The sequence below is a fragment of the Pinus tabuliformis genome, chromosome 2_2 (genome assembly GCF_031772625.1).
Source record: "Pinus tabuliformis cultivar Carrire ecotype Pingquan chromosome 2_2, CPIR1, whole genome shotgun sequence".
Classification (NCBI taxonomy): domain Eukaryota; kingdom Viridiplantae; phylum Streptophyta; class Pinopsida; order Pinales; family Pinaceae; genus Pinus; species Pinus tabuliformis.
This window is the reverse complement of record NC_142300.1, coordinates 1055698885-1055718421: the sequence shown is the minus strand read 5'-3', so window position 1 is coordinate 1055718421 and position 19537 is coordinate 1055698885. Positions and strand designations below refer to the sequence as shown.

Below are 19537 nucleotides of genomic sequence, written 5' to 3'. Positions count from 1 at the left end.
AAACTTATTTTGATGATGCATGCTAACACACTTGCACACGACACCATTTCTTTATATTTTGTAACAACACCTATCACCACACACCAAGATGATAACAAAGCATTCTAATAGGATGATACAAATACCTGCCTTACTGTTTCATAATGCTAGCTTACATGAAGAATAATGTTGAAACATGTTAAATCTATGCCTCATTCTATTCATTAATATGGATTTTTTTAACACAATTTCTATAAACAATCATAGACTTATTTCTTCTCTTATTGATGATAGATTGAATGTGTGAAAGATACAAATGTTAAATGAATGAGATGAACAATCTGTGAATATAAGATAATTGACAATTGTAAAGCCTCATAAAAACAAGCTACATACAAAAACACATTAAATTCTTGAAATAATCCTAAAAATGAAGCACATGTATATCTATATTCCAATTGAACTATGAGAATACATCATATTCACAATAATGTGTAGGTGACTAGATGAACTAAAAAAAACTTTAATAAGATACTTTTGAGTTCAACATATTTCATAAAATGCAATCTCTAGAAACACCTATCTATTCTATCTTACATGGATTCACAATGAAATTTTAAGTTTGGATGTATCTCAATTGTTTAAAAAAAACTACAAAGTATCAACTTTATTTAAGAGGCTCATTACAACATCTCTATCAGGCAAAGCGGGAATGGCACCCTTTTCTGTTGTTGTTATGGCACCCACAAAATTGGCAAATCTCAACACTTTCCTTAGTCTTTGTTCATTCTGTAGAATATAAGAAAAGTAATTAGCCAACCAAAACACACATTATGAAACACATTGCACAACAAGACAACAATGAAAGAAAAAATGGTTATCTTGTATAAACCACCATTGATTAAAGTGACCATTTATTTTTTAACAATGAAAAACTAGCAATTTGTCTACCTAGCATGTAGCGTTGATATTATAAATATATGTCTCATAGGGTTAGTGGTGAGCATTTCAATGAAATGATTAAGGAAAGTGCAAGTCCACAGGGAAATTTAGCTTTATAGCTCACAATCTACATATTCTAGATTACACCTAGAATACCATCATCTTGAGGTTCTAGTGAGAAGTGAAAGGCACCCATTTAAGCTAGAACAAAATAATCTAATATTTACATTTCTCTTTACTTTCAAAATGCAATAATGGATAAAATAGTGAATAGATGAAAACAGTAGTTACCTGAATCAATGACATGTCCTTAACAAGTTCAGTCAGAAGTGCCCCAACATATGCATCACCAGCACCTGTTGTATCAATTGTTTTGACTGGTGTACTATCAATCTTCCCTCGAAAATCCTACAATAAAATAATCAAGAAGAGTCTAAGTATAACACCCTTTTTAAATGAAAGAAAACGCAACTAAAGTTTATATAATAATGATGACAGTAACTTCTCATTTGTGACTATTCAATGATCATTATCTTTATGGACAACTATGAATCATTAATGATAAATCCAAAAATCATTAATGATTTACAAGAAACTTGTTAGAACTTCATCCAATCCCAGATATAAATCCCACAATAATAATAAAATATCATAAAAAATATAAATAATTAATAAATCAATACTAATTTTTAATTTAAAGATTCAAATCAACATTTCTAATTTGAAAAATATGTGAGAACTTTGTCCAATCCCAAAGATATAATAAAGGAAAAAAACAAGTCTTTAACAATCTATAAAACAAATTAAAATCAACACCTTCAATGTAGAGCTAGTACAGAAATCGTTTAAATAAATTGAATAAACTTCCAAATATTATATAAATAATATAAAAGGCTATCACGAATAACTTGAAAGGGCTAAATAATAATAATGATATTAAACATTCAACCAAATCCATACTTCTAATTTTCTATTTTCCTGTAAAAGGTTTACCAGCACGAAAACAATAACCAGGAACATTGATTTTCAGTATACCATTTCAACTATAACATATATATGTTGCATTAAAAAGAATGCCATTTCAAATGAAAATTTTACAAATAAGGGCAATCTGTCACTATGAAAATAAAATCAATTCCACCAACCTTGGTATAATATCTGCAACCCTTTTCCCCCTCAGTGAGGAGCAATAACTTCAGTCCGGGATGCCAGAGTGACATGACTACCTCATCCTTTTGATAATCTGCTCCATTTGTAAGGAATGCTGCTTCTTCTTCATTGATCTATTCAAAACATAGACAAGATTAATCATTGGAAATAGATATTATATGTAGCGTTTACAAGATTCGAAACTTCATTCCAGTAGAAGGTCTATTTGATAAAATTATACGATGTCTCTGTGGTGGAGGTCGGGGGTTCGAGCTCCAGGGGGTAAACATGGAGCCAATTGCAGCTTTAGGTATTTATGTGTTTGAAAATCAGCTGACTTTGGGTAATGCATCTGACACAAAGTGACAATTTTAATAAGGGTATTCTTATTATGACTGTAAATTTTGGAAATATTTTGAAAGCTAACACAAAAACTAATTCAATTATTTCCCCAATATTTACCGAAAAACTTCACAGCTAATAATAGAAAAACATGGCTGCAAATGGACTTTTTGGAAAACATGGCTGCAAAATAGACCGTTTTGGAAGATCTTGCATGTGGCAAGCTGTGCTTTCAAACTCGTTTGAATGCACTTACTATATAACTGGATTTCATTATTTTTGTTTGAAACTGTTTTTGTCATTACAATAGTTCACCCAATGTGAAAGAATAAGTACCTTAATCAGGTCTGCCTTATCCCAGATGCTGAGAATTCCTTTACGAGCTTCCTCCGGAGATGGCCACAGTGGCAATCTAAGATTCGGATCATAAGATAAAAAAGCACCAGCGCTTTTTGCAATCTTCATAGCTTCAAGATGCGCTGATCTGCATGGTTCTGAGATCAGACTTATTGATCCATAATGAAAAATGCTCGCCTGCAAACAAATTATATTACAAATTCAAAAACGTTAGTAAAGGGAACAATTTTTCAGTGTCATACCATTTTAATCATCACAATGGTTTGAGTACTGTGTATACAATGGAATAACATGAAATTGCCACCTCTAAACAACGTTTAACAAAGCAAACTAGATGATTCTTAAAATTTGAAATCGGCACTAACAAATAAAATACTTAGACCTCCACTATACAACCATGAGGCCATTGTATCAAAAAACAAAAATAAGAACATAAAATATGAGGTTTGATTTTTTATAGTGAGTAGACTAGATATATTAGGAATTTATGACTTAATAAGAGTCTAGACTCCAAGAGGACGGGGAGACTATTCCTTGAGCCTTATCACAAAGGCCAAAGATGTACCCAATGAAATTTGAATGAGATTTGAAATGGGATTAAGGGGATAACATCCCATTATATACCAACTTCTTGGGTGGGGGAGACTACTCCTTGAACCTTACTACCAAAGCCAAAGATATACCCAATGAGATTTGAAATTAAGAAAGAGAATAGCATCCCATTATACCAACTTTTTAGTAATCCCACTAAAAAAATATCATTAATTCCTTATATTACAACAGAACCATTATATATAATATATACAAAAGATAGTCTAGTATAATGAATCAACTCTGTCTTATTAATATTTAAGTCTAGAATAAGGTCAAAATAAACCAAGTTGAGCTATACTAATATTTTAAGATAAAAGTTATTTTAAGATAGGACCTTCATGTTCAAGTTCATGTTCCTGTTAAGTAGAACATTTATCTTTAGAAACACAATTCTGTTGATTGGAAATCTAAAGGCAGTGCTTGATACAAGATTAACCAGGTAAAAGCTCCGAACTTACATGAAAACATGTAGGACCAAACTTTGCTTAACCAAGTGATCCGTTTAAATTGAAACTGAGGGTGTGAGACAAATGTAACTTCTTAGATGTGAGAAGATAAAGTATCTCCCTATCATATTGGAAGATATAGGTTTACCATTAAGGCCAGGGACCAATATCTAGCCTTAATCTCTAAGTTGATTTTGAATTATTGTTTAACTTGGTTAGCCAATAAAGCATGGCCCAATATCTCTATGTTAATTCTGAAGGGCATTGTTTATCTTCACATAAAATAACATTTTCCAATTTCCCAACATTGGATTTGGGTAAAACCATAAAAACTTTTTTAGATGCAAGAGTTTACCATTCTTGCCCTGATCTATTCTCAACATCCTATTTCTATCACAATACTAAAGGAGATTGGGGTCTTCCTTACATCAATATTTTCATGAAACTTTTACATGAGTTAACGGGCTTTGTCATGATGTATTCTTAGCATCCTATGTTCTATCAAAATATTAATGGAGGTTGATAATGAAACATGGGATGCCAGTGACACCCAATACTAAATATTGCATGAAGTCACCTTCAGAGTAGGGTTGATCGGATACAAATAATTACAAAATTTTGATAAAAGATAATATGTGTAGATTGATTTTTTATTTTTTTTAAATCTTGTACAACTTGGTGCACAACTTGGTGCAACACATGTCAAAAAATAATAATTAAGATAATTTGAAAAAACAAGATAATTTGAAAAAACAGTGAATTTCAATTAGGATAACTTGAAAAAAAGTGCATCGTGAAAGAATAGTGAAATTCAATTAGGATAACTTGAAAGAAAGGTGGCATTATCTATAATGCAATAGATTCAAAACTACCATTGAAGAAAAATACCATGAAAATTTGAGAAAATTGTTAGTAACAAGCGTTGCACTCATTTAACTTCTACATGCTAATCTCTTTTTGAAAACTATAGAAAATGCATAAATAACTTTGATTTCTTAGATCCATCTCTCTTGAAAATTCTGATTACATTGATAATTGAATATAAGGGGTATGAACAGAAAAGGAATATGGAACTAAATGCTTTTAGGGTTGCTCATTAGACTATTGTTCAGTGGTTGAGAAGTATTACCACCCTAAAATTCCAGTGTGAAACTTAAGTTAGGAGTAAAATCTGACAGCAATATGCATCGTTTACTGAAAAAATTGCAGGCTTTCGAATTTTTAGAACTATAAGTTAGTTATACCTGTCGAAGTAAGTCTACATCAAGTTCAGACTTGGTTAGTAACATGTCAGCACTGGGATTACGATAAAACATGAACTCTCGTTCACCATCATGACGCAATGTAACAAAAGCAAGCGCTGTTCTAGCATTCTTATCATAGCGTATGCCTCGATCCAGCACACCGTTCTCCTTCAAAATGTCAACCAATTGAAACCCAAATTCATCTTCACCAACCTGTAAAGAATGAAAAGATTTCAGTGAACTATCAGACTAACATATGCAAAAACTTTCATTAAATTTCTCAATAATCTAGCTTTGATTGCAGCTGAATAAAATTCACTACTTGAAGATTCTTGTTAAAAACATACCAGGAAGAAAAACCCAGGAAAGCAAACTGTTCTAACACTATATTAAGAAAATACCATTGTTAAAAACATACAAGGAAGAAAAACCCAAAAAAGCAAACTGTTCTCACACTATATTAAGAAAATACCAATGTTTATTTCTGTAATCTCAATGGCAATGCAATATGTCAAAGAATAGCCCAGGAAGCTCTTTCTGGTTTTGGATGTAGACATTCCCATTTTCTAGAAAGTAAAAGATCACTTGGTAGTCTATGCAGTGAGGAAATAGATCAGATATACATTATGTGATATAATTCACAATAAAGGTAAAATCCAATCCTAGACTTGTATTTGTTATTGATGCAGTGAGAAGTACCATTACACTTCACATATTAAACTCAGTTACAGATAATGGACGGCATATGTTAAGATCATCATGTAAGCCAATGAGGGGCTTATTGATTTTACTGATATCACTTAATTACCATGTAGTAAATTAATGATTAGTTCATTGATTTTACATCTTATCCATTGGATATTATTCTATTCTCCTCAAATAAACAATATATAAAGCCTCAATAAATTAATCATTAACCTACGGCATAATAATTAACAATTCACACTTGTCAATATCATCCTATCAATTCAAAGACATCTTTGTTAGGATACAGCTGCATTAAATTTCCCTTTAAATTTCCATGAAACTACATTATAACTCAATCTATTCAGCAGTGAAAATTTACCATTAGACAAATAGATGCATTATAGTATAAATACCTTTCCAATGAATGCTGAGGACCCGCCAAACTTAGCTATTGCTACAGCAACATTTGCAGGTGCACCACCTGGGGCCTTTTTAAAAACTGATGCCTGTGCTAACGAAACCCCTGACTCCGATGGGACAAAGTCAATGAGCATCTCCCCGAAGCAAACAATCAAGTCTTTGGAGGTGAGCTTGCTTCCTTCATTCAACTCTGTACCTACGTGAAGTTGGTATAAGTTTAATCATGTTACCGGCATTTCAAGACACTCACTATTAGAATTAAGATTTTCTACAGCAAAACCAGTGAAATGTGAAATAAAGTTTTTGATAACATAAAAACAATCACTGTTAAATCTCTTCAAACAATAAAGGGAATTTTCACCATGTAAGCTCCAGATCTTTATAAAGTTTAAGTAACTCTGTGGAATATTTAATTATTAAAAAAAACATATACATATATATTTTCTTTTCTTTTAGTTGTTTTTTAAAGTTTGTTAAGTTGTTTTTTGTTTGTCAATTGGTTTGAGATTATCTGATTTGAGAAATCTTGATCCAGGGGCATCTAAGCTGTCAGAAACTTGACCTAGGGGCATCTAAGCCGTCAAAATCACTGGGGTAGCCGTCAGAAACTTGACCTAGGGGCATCTACCCGCAACCTGACATTATCCCAGTCAGAAACCTGACTTAGGGGCATTTAAGCCTTCAAAATCACCTGGAGATCACACAGGGTCTGGGCCACACCAGCTCTTAACATGACTGGATTTTTGCCCGCAAAGTTTCAACATATGACCTTCACCTCAAAAGAGTAACTTAACACTACACCCCATCATCATCTATTCTACACCCTGTGAGCATTTTCTTTTAATGATTAAATAAAACTATTTTATTTTATTTTTACAAATTTTAAAAATATTTTAGAATTTATCTCACTCTAATCAAGTTAAACTCAACAATGGGAACCATTAACAATAAGGATTTTTCATAAAAGCCTGATGTGAAAGGGAAACATACACTTTTATAACATTCTCACAAAATTTTAAATGTAAATACTAAATATAGTGTTTATAAGTTATAAATATAACTAAAATAAACAAAATTAATTGCAACAATAAACCTATTTCATATCCATCAAATTCTAAAATATTTTCAAAATTTATAATCCCAATGAAATTCAACAATTGATACCATCCTTTCCAGTTAAGCTCAACCGGGGCCATCGCTGCGGCCATCCTTATTTGGGGCAATGACCCCCTTTCCTGAAACCTGATGTGACAGGTGAAGTGATGCACTTTTACAACATTCTCAGACTTCTAGAATGTGGGCACAGTGCTTAGAATTTGATGAATCTGTCAAACCCGGTGAACATGACTTGCATTCTACTCCGGTTTCCCCAAAGAAAAGAGTTAAACTTGCAAAACACTAACACTAACTAACCAATGAACAACATTTTCCAGAAACAATCTTAATGAATCCAAACGAGATTCAGTTCAACCAGGCCTTGCAGCCACCGTACATAATGCAGTAACTTATGAAAGCCACAGAGCATAAACCCAACAGAGGGCAGAGAACCAGTAACGGAAATATTCAGTGGGTAACAGAAAAACTTCAAACAATCAAACAAAATGGGTAGTTGGACAACCTATTTTATTGTGTCTTTGATGATATATGGAGTTTTCATTCAAAACATTGGAGAGATCACATATATTACAATGTTATTCAGGGATTTTCTTATTTTATTCAGGGATTTTCTTATTTTATTAGATTTTTGATAATGGATGAGTTCCCATCGAAAACAATAGAAAGATCACATATATTACAATGTTATTCCAAAATATAAATCACAGTAAAAAGTTCCAATCACACAAACCTATTCTATATTAAATTTATAAATAATCCAGCCACTAATGGATTTTCTTAATAAAATGCTAAACCAGAATTACCATGCAAACCATCTTGAAGCTCATACAATGGAAAAAGAAAAAGCCAGTACTACTGTAAGATCACCTTATAAAAACGTCAAGGAAATTGAACTAAACTGAGAAACACTCATTTTTTATAATATTAACTTCAACAATCAATCCAGTTAGCCAGAGTCAAAAAAATCTGAAGGAAATTTTCAGGAAATAGGAAAAACATACTATCTTCCTGAGATTTCCCAAGATTTCCATTGTTTGGAGCTGAATTAACGTCCAAAGCTGCAGTTTCTGCTGCATGATCCACTGTTGTCATTTCGATACTGTAATCAAATAACCAGAAGAGCCTGGTGGATGAGATTTTACAAAATCACCAGCAGGAAAGCCAGAGATATCTGAGGATACAGGAAAATAGAAGCAAAATCTGTAAGAGTATCATGGGCCACTGATGAATTTTATTTAAATTGCACAAGCTGCTTGTTTTGAGCGGCTAAAAGCAAGTTGCATGGCTAACATTAGCATGAGTAGTAATTAGAACTTCAGAATACTGCGGTTTTATTTATTGTTTGTCAACGTTATCATCTCCGCACTCTCCGAGCCGCGAACTATCTGTGGAAGTTGCAATAGTGCTTATCCATATTTATGGAAGTTGCATGTTTTCTTCTGAAGTTTTAAATAGTGATTATCCACATTTACGTAAGCTTTCACGTTTTTTTTTTAATTGTTTCGAGCCGTGATTATTTATATTTATAGAAATTTGTGTTAACTCATATCCATTCATTGAATAGTTGATGGTTTATAGCTCTAAGGGTTATTATAAATGGAAATAGCTGATATGTGGATAGAAAATAAAACTTAATCTTATTATAATTAGTAATTGTCTCAAAAGGTATAAAAAACGGATAAAAATGTTAAATTGAAAAATTGTATTTTGGTTCAAAATAATAAATATTATAATAATTCAATCATTCAAACTAAATTTAGTCAATAAATTTCCCAAAATAAAATAAATCCTTAAAGAGATATATTGGATTTGATGGACTTTCAACAAATATGAAGTAAAATAAAAATATATTGATATGTTTTATGTCAATGAGATCATAATATATCTGCATTTAGTTTGACCTTAAACTCTGAATTTAAGGAGAGATGGATAACACACAAACTGGTTTCGAAAATATAGATTACACAGTACCAAAACAATGAAATTATGAGTAGTAAGATATTGCAACTGAAATTATGAGTAGTAAGATATTCCAACTTATCCTATCTCAGCGTTAGTGTTAGGATTATAAAACATGGAGAGAAGTGGATGTGTTTAAAGATATTGTTGTTTGATTTTAATAGCCGCTAGGAATAATCATCATTGATTTTGTTGAGTTTTTAAATAATTTTTTTTTTTTTTACAATGTCGGCTACTCATATATTAAAAAAACTTTCTGAAAGAAGTGCTATTACATAATGTGGAAGAGTATGAGAGCAGAGGCACAAAATCGGGTACACAGACCCGCAATCCTCGTTGCTTCTCGTGATTGTAAACAAAGTTGAAAGTAAACGGCTATACTGCCTTACATAGGATCCTACTAACAAAACAAATTTGCAATGCATAAATCACGGAAAGTGTGGAGTGACCGAATCATCCTTCTGGGCGCTGGCTCTAGTCGATGCTTCTGCCTGGTTGCTTTCAGTGAGAGTGCGGAGATGATCAATTACCGCCTCCATGTGAATTCAGCGGTCCTTCAGATCTTCAATCTCCTTTTTTCGTTTCCCCAGCTTCTTTCTTTTGGATTCTCTATCTGCATGGTAGTCCTCTGTTAATTCTTTTAGCTGTTTTTTAATGTTGTTGATCATAACCGTATGTGCAATGCACATATTGCATTCTTTGCTGTTGAAGAGATTCGCCATAGGGTCTTTGTTTGGGCCCTGTTTGGAAGGCTGGCCTTGCTTGTCCTCCATCGTTTTGGCCTGATGAATGAAGTCAGAGGATTCGCTGTTGATTAAAGAGACAGGTACTGCTGTGAGAGGAGCTTGACTGCGGGAGTGCTGTGGCTTTAGACAGAGGGGCGGAGCTCTCAGGATAAAACCAGAGGTCGTGCTGTAAGGGACAAGGCTTCTGAAGAGCTGAAGCTTTAATAGAGAGCGGGCTATCCTTACCTGCTTCCAGTTACTGCTAAAAAAACAAGGACCACTGTTAGTAGGCAACAGAAACAGATGAGAAAGTCTTACCCTGAGGTCTCTAAAGAGCCGAGGCTTTGGCGGAGGAAAATCATCTGCGATGCACCAAGAGATTAAGAGAGCTCTTAAGACTTGATCACAGTCTGGCGAGGAGTCGAGGGCATGCCCAATATTTAAAGAGGGAAGAAGGTCGATGGCGCTGATGGAGGAAAGCTGAATGTGCCCAAGGGTGAGGAGGAAACGGTCAAGGGCGATGATTACCCTGCTGTCAAAACTCGTGGGGGAGGTATGGGTTCTACTGATGACGCAGAGAGTGTCTGCCTCGGAAGGACGAGAAGTCACACATTTTCTGAGAAAGGTGATTGAATTGGAGGCCCGAGGAGGAAGAGATCCGCTCAGGTGCCCGATAGTGCTACTTTGTGATCTTGGAGGAGATACGATCAGATTTCCTTGCTGCCTGAAGTGACTCGGGACTGCGAGAGGCTTGATGCTACGGAATATCCCTGACATAGATGAAACTATTCTCCCTGACTTGACCCAGTTCCCTTCTAACCGCCTGGTTCGCTTGCTGGTCTGCATCTTTGTTGAAGTTCCTGAGGATATGTTTGAATGTCACCTCACCTAAATCTCTGATATTCTCCATGACTCGGATTTTGATGTTGTTAAGGGCCTGTTGATTAAAATCTCTCCCTGTGGACATGGCAGCGATTGTAATGGCTGAGTCACCTAGGATGAGGGGGTTGTGGAGGCCGAGGTTCTTTAAGATAGACGTGCCCAGAAGAAGGCCATAGGCCTCTGCTTTGTTGTTAGTCAAATGGCCTAAACCCCATTCGAAAGAAACCATAGTATTCCCCTGCGGATCCTTTATGATCCCGCCTGCCCCGGCTTGTCCCGGATTCTTTTTTGAAGCCCCATCGAAGTACAGGATAGGCCTCCTTTGGCTTTTTAACCAGTTGTTGATTTCCTCTTCAGTACCACGCAGCTTCCAATTCTGGCTATCATTTCTTTTTCGGATATAAACATAAGGACTTGAATTGAGGTTGAATTTGCTCAGCCATTCCTTAAGCCTATCATCCGCAACCTCCATGTCTTTCTGGTTGATCCCTGTTGCTTCGAAATACTCAGCCGTGAAGGCTATAGTTTTAGCTACAATACCTGTTATGGATGGTTTTTCGTTATTGAAGATGCACTTGTTACGAGCAATCCAAATTTGCCAACTCAGGTTTGCAGGGATGCTGTTCCAGATCCTGTGCCCTATCAGATTTCCTTTTTTAGGTTGATGTATTCTTCTAGCCCAGTTTTTGTGAAGAGTCGAGATCTGGGTGGGGAGGATTTCGGAGGAGATTGCGCCCGAGAGGAGATGCCAACAGGATTTAGAAATCGGGCATTCAAGGAAGAGGTGGTTGATGGTTTCTTCAGCTAGTCTGCACAAACAACACATGGAAGGACCCTGTATACCTCTCTTTCTGAGGTTCTCAGCTGTTAAAATTTTGCCATGCAGGAGAGTCCAATTGAAAAATTTAATCTTGGGAAGGCATTCAGGGCGCCAGACAGCCTTGAACAAAGGCCAATTGTTAGCTTCTGAGATATCCTGGAGGGCTTTGTAACCTTCTTTAACTGAATAATTTCCTCCATTAGGATCCCAAACGAACTTGTCCTCCTTCCTTTTGTTGATGGGGGCTGAGCCACTTAGTGAGCTCTTGAGCTCATTCCAAAGCTTTGCTAAGTCCATGGGGAGATTGAGGGGGGTCCAGCCTGCCCAGCAGTCCTGATCCCATAGAGAAATGTCAAAGAGAGAAGTGTAATTCGCTTCATCCATCCACCGATGGAGAGGATGCAGATGGCGGATTGTGCCCCTCGCCTGGGACCCCATGATTCTGTCATTCCAAATATTAACCTCCCTGCCATTCCCTGGAGCGCACGAGATGAAAGGTTTGAAGAGGGGGAGCGTTTTCTTGATCAGATTCCAGGTTGGGGTACCATGTCTTTCTATAATGTTTTCAGTGAGGATGTTACTGTTTTGGCCATTCAGGTATTTCTTCTTTACTATAGTAGTCCACCATGCCCCTTTTTCATTTAGGATCCTCCATATGAGCTTGAAGCCCAATGCTAGGTTAGCCAGCCTTGGGACCCTTATTCCCAACCCTCCTTTTTCCACAGGGAGGATAACTTTGTCCCACTTAACCAAGCTGAACTTCTTGGTATTCTGCTTGCCTCCTTGCCACAGGAAGCTGCGGATTATTAGTTCCATGTGTTTGTGAACACTGGCAGGGGCAAGAGCTATGGCGAACTGATAGATGGGGAGAGAGGTGAGGATGGACTTGATTAGGGTCGACCTGCCAGCTAAGTTTAACCAGTGCACTCCCCACAACTGTAATTTGCCTCTGAGCTTTTCAATGATTTTGACCCAAATCCCTGATTTGATTGTCTCTTTGGCCAAAGGAAGCCCCAGATACATGAAGTGGGACCAATTCAGCTGAGCCGGAATTTCCAAGATAAGAGATATGCGATGGATGATGTGGTTAGGGACATTCCAGGCGTATAACATACATTTATTATTGTTTAGCTTGCCTCCCGAGGCAAGAAGGAAAAGATCCAAGACTTTTTTAAATCTCCTCGCCATAATGCAAGATGCACCTCCTATGAGGAGGGTGTCGTCCGCGAACAGGGAGTGATTTATTCCTTTCAGCCCTCTGACAATTTCAATCCCCGTTATTTCTTTTTTCCTCCTCAAGTTTTCCAACTTCGAGCTGAGGGCTTCCGCCATGAGAATAAAAAGGAAGGGAGAGAGCGGGCACCCTTGTCTTAGACCCCTTGAGCTTTTGAAGGCTGGGCTTGGTCTTCCATTTATGAGGGGAGCAGTCCAATTGCCTGATATGCACTCCCTCACCCTGCTTATGAACAGCTCAGATATGCCAAGCTTTTTGAGGACGGCTTGGAGAAAGGAATGATTGACTCGATCGAAAGCATTGGCCATGTCCAACTTCAGTATCATGCCCTTTTCTTTCCTAGAGATACTGCTTTGGATAGCTTCTTGGATGAGGATTACATTGTCGGCGATTTGCCTCTTAGGAACAAAACCACCTTGGTTCTCAGAAATGAGGGAGGGTAGAATAGGTTTAAGTCTGTTGGCCAGGATCTTAGTTATGATTTTGTAGGAGACATTGCAGAGAGAGATAGGGCGAAAGCGGTTGAAAGAGAGAGGGTTGAGCTCTTTGGGAATGAGGGCTAGGTAGGATGATTTCATTCCGCCTCCCATCTTGCATTTATGGAAGAAGTTTCTAACTGTTCTGATGTAGTCCTTTTTGATGATGTCCCAATGATTTTTATAGAAATCCACAGTGAAGCCATCTGGCCCCGGGGCTTTGTCTGAGGCCATGTTGCGTATTGTATGCTCTATCTCTTCGACAGTGATCTCTTTGTCCAGCTCAGAATTTTGCTCCTCTGAGATTTTACTTTCCATGGTGTTCAGTATTTCCAAACCGTCACTGTCTTGCTGGTCCGCGGTAAGGAGATCTTGGAAGTGCGCGGTCGCGGCCTCCATTATGTCCTTGTGTTCTTTTAATTCTACTCCCTCCACAATAATTTTGTCGATATTATTGCCAGCTCTCCTCATTTTCAGATTGTTGTGGAAGAAGGTAGTATTCTTATCTCCCGACTTTAGCCATAGACACCTTGATTTTTGCCTTTGTTCTTCTTCTTCTCTTCTGTTCAGCTTGTAGATTTCCTTTTGAAGTTCCATCTCTTTGACTAGCTCCTCTTCCGTATCTTGTCTGCTGTCTTTCTCTTCTTCCCACTGCGTGAGCCTATCTTGGAGCGCTGATTTAGCTCTTTTTTCTTCTATTGATTTGGATTTGGCCCAATGTTTTATGGCTGAGCGCAAGACTTTTATTTTGGTTTCCCAAACATAGTGCGGAGATCCTTTTATCTCTATTGCCCACTGTTCTTTTATCAGATCTCGGAATTCCTCCTGGTTGTCCCATGCTCTGTTATATCTGAATGGAAGCGGGCCCAAATTGGCTCCTTTGTCCAATTTTAGTGCAACAGGCTTATGGTCTGAAAGGTAACCTTGGATGATGAGGCTTTTGATGCATGCAAAATTAGCAACTATTCTGTCCTGGATCAAGATACGATCCAATCTTTCCTTTATGTTGTTTCGGCCTGCTCTCTTGTTGGACCAGGTAAAGCGCCCATTCTGAGGAGGGAAGTCCACCAAGTTGTGGTTTAGAGTGATTTCTTCTAGAGCTTCCCTTGAGGGATCCGCCAAAAAGTTGCCCCCCATTTTTTCTTCGGCATTTCTTATTAAGTGCAGGTCCCCTCCTAGGATAATGCTTCTGCCTTGGGTCTCCAGAAGGTCTGCCGCAATTGACTTCCAGCAAGCATCCTTGTCCCTGAAGTGAGGGGGAGCGTAAACATTGTAGAGAGTGTATTCCTCTGTCTTAGCCGTGTTCTGCAAGTCTGAACGAATCCACCAGCTACTTTGCCTTTGATTTAAGAGGTTCCATTTTTGTTTGTTCCAGATGGTCCCTATGCCACCTGAGGCGCCAGATGCGCTAACTGCAATTCCTTCATGAGTTCTGCTATTTTTTAGGAAATTTTCGAAATCTTGTTCACTTATTTTGGTCTCCTGGATGAGGAGGATGTCTGGGTGTTCGGATTTAAGGAGATCGCGGACTGCATTAAGTTTGAGGGAGGAGCCCATCCCCCTACAGTTCCAAGAGACCAAATTCATCATTTAGTAGTCTTGGCGTGGGTACCTCCCTTCTCTTTCCCTTTTTCCCCGTTTCCTCTCGTCTTGTCCAGATAGGTATCCATTGGTTGTTGAATCCCTGTGGTCATTTCTTTTGCTGCCGTCTCATCCCTTAGCTCCTTGTTTGATTTCCTTCCCACTTTTCTTGGGGGATCTGCTGATGTGTTGCTTTCTTTGGACTTGTTCCTGGTTAGAATTCTCTCTATTGTATGAGGAGGGGAAGAGGGAGGGGGGGAAGATGGCGGGGGAGAAGAGGGAATCACGGGGGGGCTCTAGGGGATGGGGGAGGGGAAATTGGGTCAGCGTCAGATAGGGTTTCGAATTGGTTAGAGGATAAAGGGAAGGCCGGGCCTGATTGGGTGGAGGGGATGGGGGCTACTGGGGGGTTCTTGTTGTTTCCTTGTGGGGGGTTGGGCCTCTTTTTCTTTACAGTTTCCCAGACTTCTTCTGCTGTTTCAATGTTAGAATCAGAGAGATTTGCCTTTGCTTTACTACATCTGTTAGCGAAATGACCGTACTCATGACATACCTTACATTTGAAGGGGAGCTGTTCATAGTCGACTTGCTGAAGGTGCGTCCATTGATCGACTCTAATCTTGATGGCTTCTGGCAGTCCTTTTCCCAGGTCCACTTCGACACAAATTCTTGCGCATGCATGCATGTTCTCCTTAGGCTCCGATCTGTCGATATACTTCCCTATTCCGTTTCCAATTGCTTTCACTGACTCGTCCCCCCAGCAGTGGAGGGGCAGATGCGGGAGCCGGACCCAAACAGGAACAGCATTAGGTACGTCCATCTCCGGGTCGAAGTCGGGAGTCCACTTGTTCAGGTAAAGGCCTCTCGTGTCCATGAAGTATGGGCCATTCCTGAAGATTAAGTTTCGGTCTTCCACGGATTCGAAGAGGAAGGTGAAGAACCCTCTTCCGCAGAATCGAATCGCTATCTTGCCTTGAACCATCGAATTCCAATTTCTTTCCACCCATCGCTGGACAGTGCGAGGGGAGGGCCATAAGCCCGTGAACTGGCCAACCAGGCCTCTGTCTGCAAGAGCCACCGCCGCTCTCCTTGGAAGGGCGGGGGGAAGCGGGATTTCTGGAACCTCATCCATTTTTTTGACAAAACGAGAAGTGACAGGCCTGATTCTCTCCGAAGAGTTCTCCTGTGTTAGGGAGGCAAAGGATTTCATGAGATCATCCTGATCCGGTCCAGAAGGGCCCATGGCCGCCATGAACGGGGGACTGAAGGAGTCTGGGCGACCTAGCAGCTGCGCTGCTAGGCGCAGGAGCGGAGCTGCACCGGGGTTAGGTCAGAAGAGGCAGAAAGAAACGGGAAGGGATCAAGGAGAACGGGAGGGGGAGGAGAGCGGGCCCGAGGGCAGGAGGCCAGACAGGGGCGCAGAGCCTTACAGCCCTGCTGCAAGGCGCGGGGCGGCGGGGAGGTCAGAGGGCCGTCATGGCCAGGGGGAGGCGCGCGCGGAGCAGCTCAATCCCTTGAAAAATCCTCGAGTTTTTAAATAAATTATATTAGAGAATAATACCATAAATAAAACTATGAGTTATCATAAACATAGAACATAAAAACCACCAGTCAACTTGACCAAGTCAAATTTATCTGAACCACCCTAATATCTAGCTATTTTTTAATCATTTTAAAATATAATGCAAAACTTAAAAATATACCGACGGAATGCTGTCTGAAACTTTTTTAAATGTTCTATCTTTTTTAATCATTTTAGAATGTAGTGCAAAACTTAGAAATGTTCTGAATGCTGTCTGAAACTTTTTAAAAGGAAATCTCGGTGCATCAAATTTGCATCAAAAAAGATCTAATGTTTTTATAAATATAAAAAAGCTAAGACTATTATAGCATTAAATGGAAAACAGAAGAACATCACCAACACTCCAAGGCCATGTCATTCAATTTCTTGATATCAAATACGTTAACCTGAGATGTATCTGTGTCATTCATGGGACTAATTAATATTTTAACTTCAATGTATTTCGACCAGCTTTGTTCTCTGATTCAGAAGTACAGAAAAGATTTAACCTCTATTAACATTAGATTTATATACATTATATTCACTAAAATACCAAACAGTGATACATTTTGATATGCTCAAACTCAAAATTTAGAAAAGTAAAAAACTCATGGAGCGAACAGTTGTGGAACTGTACCAGTTCGCTGAGTCGAAACATGGCACCAAATGTTGTAATCCCTTATAATTTTGGAAGACAAATCTCTCTCCATGGCCCCTAATATATGATCCAAGATACCATTCCCAACCGGGAGAACAATATAATCTGGCATCAAAGAGAAGGGTAACGGAAGATTCGCATCTAACCCCATTGTAACCCACCCTCTGAAGCTAGGAGTCTGCTCACTTTCTAAAACCGAAGATGACTCCCAGTGTACAAGAAGCTCTCCTTGCAAATTAAATTGGAAATCGAATCCATTATTCTGACCTGGAAGACCTTTTATATCTAAAATCAATCTATTGGATGCTAATTGGAGGGAGTTGTTTGTGTGTAAAACCCTGCAACGCAGATTTTTCACAGAAATAGGTTACAATAATTCCAAATTTGAAAAGAACCCCATGTAGATATTACATTTGGTCGCTTTCAAAAGATGAAAAAACAAAGAAATTGAAACTCCAGAAGCTTTTAAACATGAATGAACTCACTTGACATCACAGAAGGAGATGGCCGTAACGGGGAAGAATGTGACAGGCCTCAGACGAGCTCGCCAGAGATTGTCACCCAAATAGTTAACCCTCGAAGAATCTGGAAATATAATCTTCACTATCCTCTCTGTTTCTTTTATATAATCTTCTCCTTTCCTAGCTCCTTGTCTGAACGGAACATCCATCCTTGTCTTTGCTTGAAACTGTACCAGTTGAGCTCTGACAATACTGCTGCTTTTTTGGGGATTTCTTCTCATCTTCATCTTCTTAACAGTAATATAAGATGGTACAGTCCAGGCATTCTGCAGATTGGAATTCATGCATCTTCTTAACGGTAATATAAGATGGTACAGTCCAGGCATTCTGCAGATTGGAATTCATGTTTATCTTATCAGAACTGAGGGCGGTCATGGCAGGCGGAGATGCCATTTGATGAAATCTACCAGAGCCCTTGTGTGAACCTTCTGTGAACTATTGGCTGCTTGAAAAGTATTTTTATGTCGATCTCAAAATTACAGCTAACTTTTAGCGTTCTTTAAATGCATCCATTACAACTCACATGTTCCTGTTATCGTTGGATGTGTAAGTACAATAGAAATTACAAGTAAATCAGTGCTCGCCAAAAGCCGGAGAAGAAAAACAGTAACAACAACTGGCAGAGAAAAAGCAGTAAAAATATCTTCAGAGTGACGTAAAAGAAGTCTATTCAACCGATATCTGGAAAAAGCAGTACCACTCAAATCAACAGTCCAAAATGTCTCACTTGATCCAACTGAGCAGGTTAAAAGTGTTGACCATTGTTAAGACTTTTAACAATTGCCTTTGTCATTATTCCTTTTGGTGTTTGGATCTAGCTCCATACGGGCGCAAGTGGCAATTGAATTTAGCATATCAAGGCGGGCCTCAACTTTGCAATTGCATTTAATCCTCAATAATATGAAGTTAATCTCGCTCCTCCATATCAGCTGGTTGTCATTCCAAAGAATTCGCTGTGATCTAAGAATGGATTTGAAGGCCTTACATTTAATGATCTAGGATGGTGAATCAAAGGTAGACTTGGTTATATACAGTGCAGTGCAACTCACCTTCAATCTTGCTTTGCATTATGTAAACATATCCATGAGTAGAGGTGGTCGTCGTTTTTTGGCTTCAGTTGCAAAGAGTTGCAAAGCCCAGCAATGGAAGCACAAGGGGAATCGTCTCGTGAATGCAAATTGGCAAAATTAAACTGTCTCCTAGAAATATTACTGGAGTCGATTTAAGGGTTTCTAAAAAATCTACTTCATAGTGGAGTTGCTGAGGAAAAGGGACATATGACATTCCAGTTGTTGATGAATACCAATATGAATTATTGCAAAGCAAACAGGAAAAGTTCCAATCAAAGATGCGTACTAAGTTGGCGGTCATAAATATCAAGGTGGCAGAGATGGCGGAAAACTCCAGCAATGGAATTATGTCCAATTTGGATACCACTGGCACCAGTGAGGATCAAATGCATAATGGATAGGAATAGCAAGCTAAGGATGGCGTCGTAGCTATGTAGATATGTTGGTGATAAAGGCTACTCTCTGTAAGATAATTTATTAAATTTTGAAGCCTTCCAAAATTATACAGATACATATTGTTGTTAGGAGTTTTTTTACAGTCTATAGCAGGTTATTCTTTAGAATTGCTGCAATTTTTTTCATAAGCATGGATACTTTACCTTTTGGGCTTCTGAATGCAATATAGTTTTGCAACATGAAGTCCTTTGTAAAGGTGATTTGAGCCGAGATTCCAAATTTTTATTATAATATCAATGTCTTCCATGTTTCTTTGAAAAAAGAAAACTTGAAGATTCACTCCACTATGAAGATTTTTAACTTATAAATAGTCTTTGT

The 19537-nt window shown here is 38.1% G+C and overlaps 1 protein-coding gene across 4 annotated transcripts; it reads right to left on the bottom strand.

Annotated features, from left to right (window-relative positions):
- Window positions 1–431: 431 nt before the first annotated feature.
- On the bottom strand, window positions 432–18252 carry LOC149197033 (putative fructokinase-4). Of its 4 annotated transcripts, none has more exons than XM_089405720.1 (8): window positions 17658–18252; window positions 17152–17510; window positions 6154–6356; window positions 5054–5266; window positions 2749–2946; window positions 2067–2204; window positions 1213–1329; window positions 432–768 (listed from the first exon to the last, which is right to left on the bottom strand). In XM_089405720.1, exons 1-8 carry the CDS (start codon window positions 18017–18019, stop codon window positions 631–633), a joined length of 1728 nt encoding a protein of 575 aa, XP_089261846.1. In that variant the 5' UTR covers window positions 18020–18252; the 3' UTR covers window positions 432–630. The 4 variants fall into 4 exon arrangements, with proteins under 4 accessions (XP_089261846.1, XP_089261847.1, XP_089261849.1 ...); XM_089405721.1 differs by having other exon boundaries at window positions 6154–6350; XM_089405723.1 differs by lacking the exons at window positions 17152–17510; window positions 17658–18252 and adding an exon at window positions 8278–8687 and having other exon boundaries at window positions 6154–6350.
- Window positions 18253–19537: the final 1285 nt, after the last annotated feature.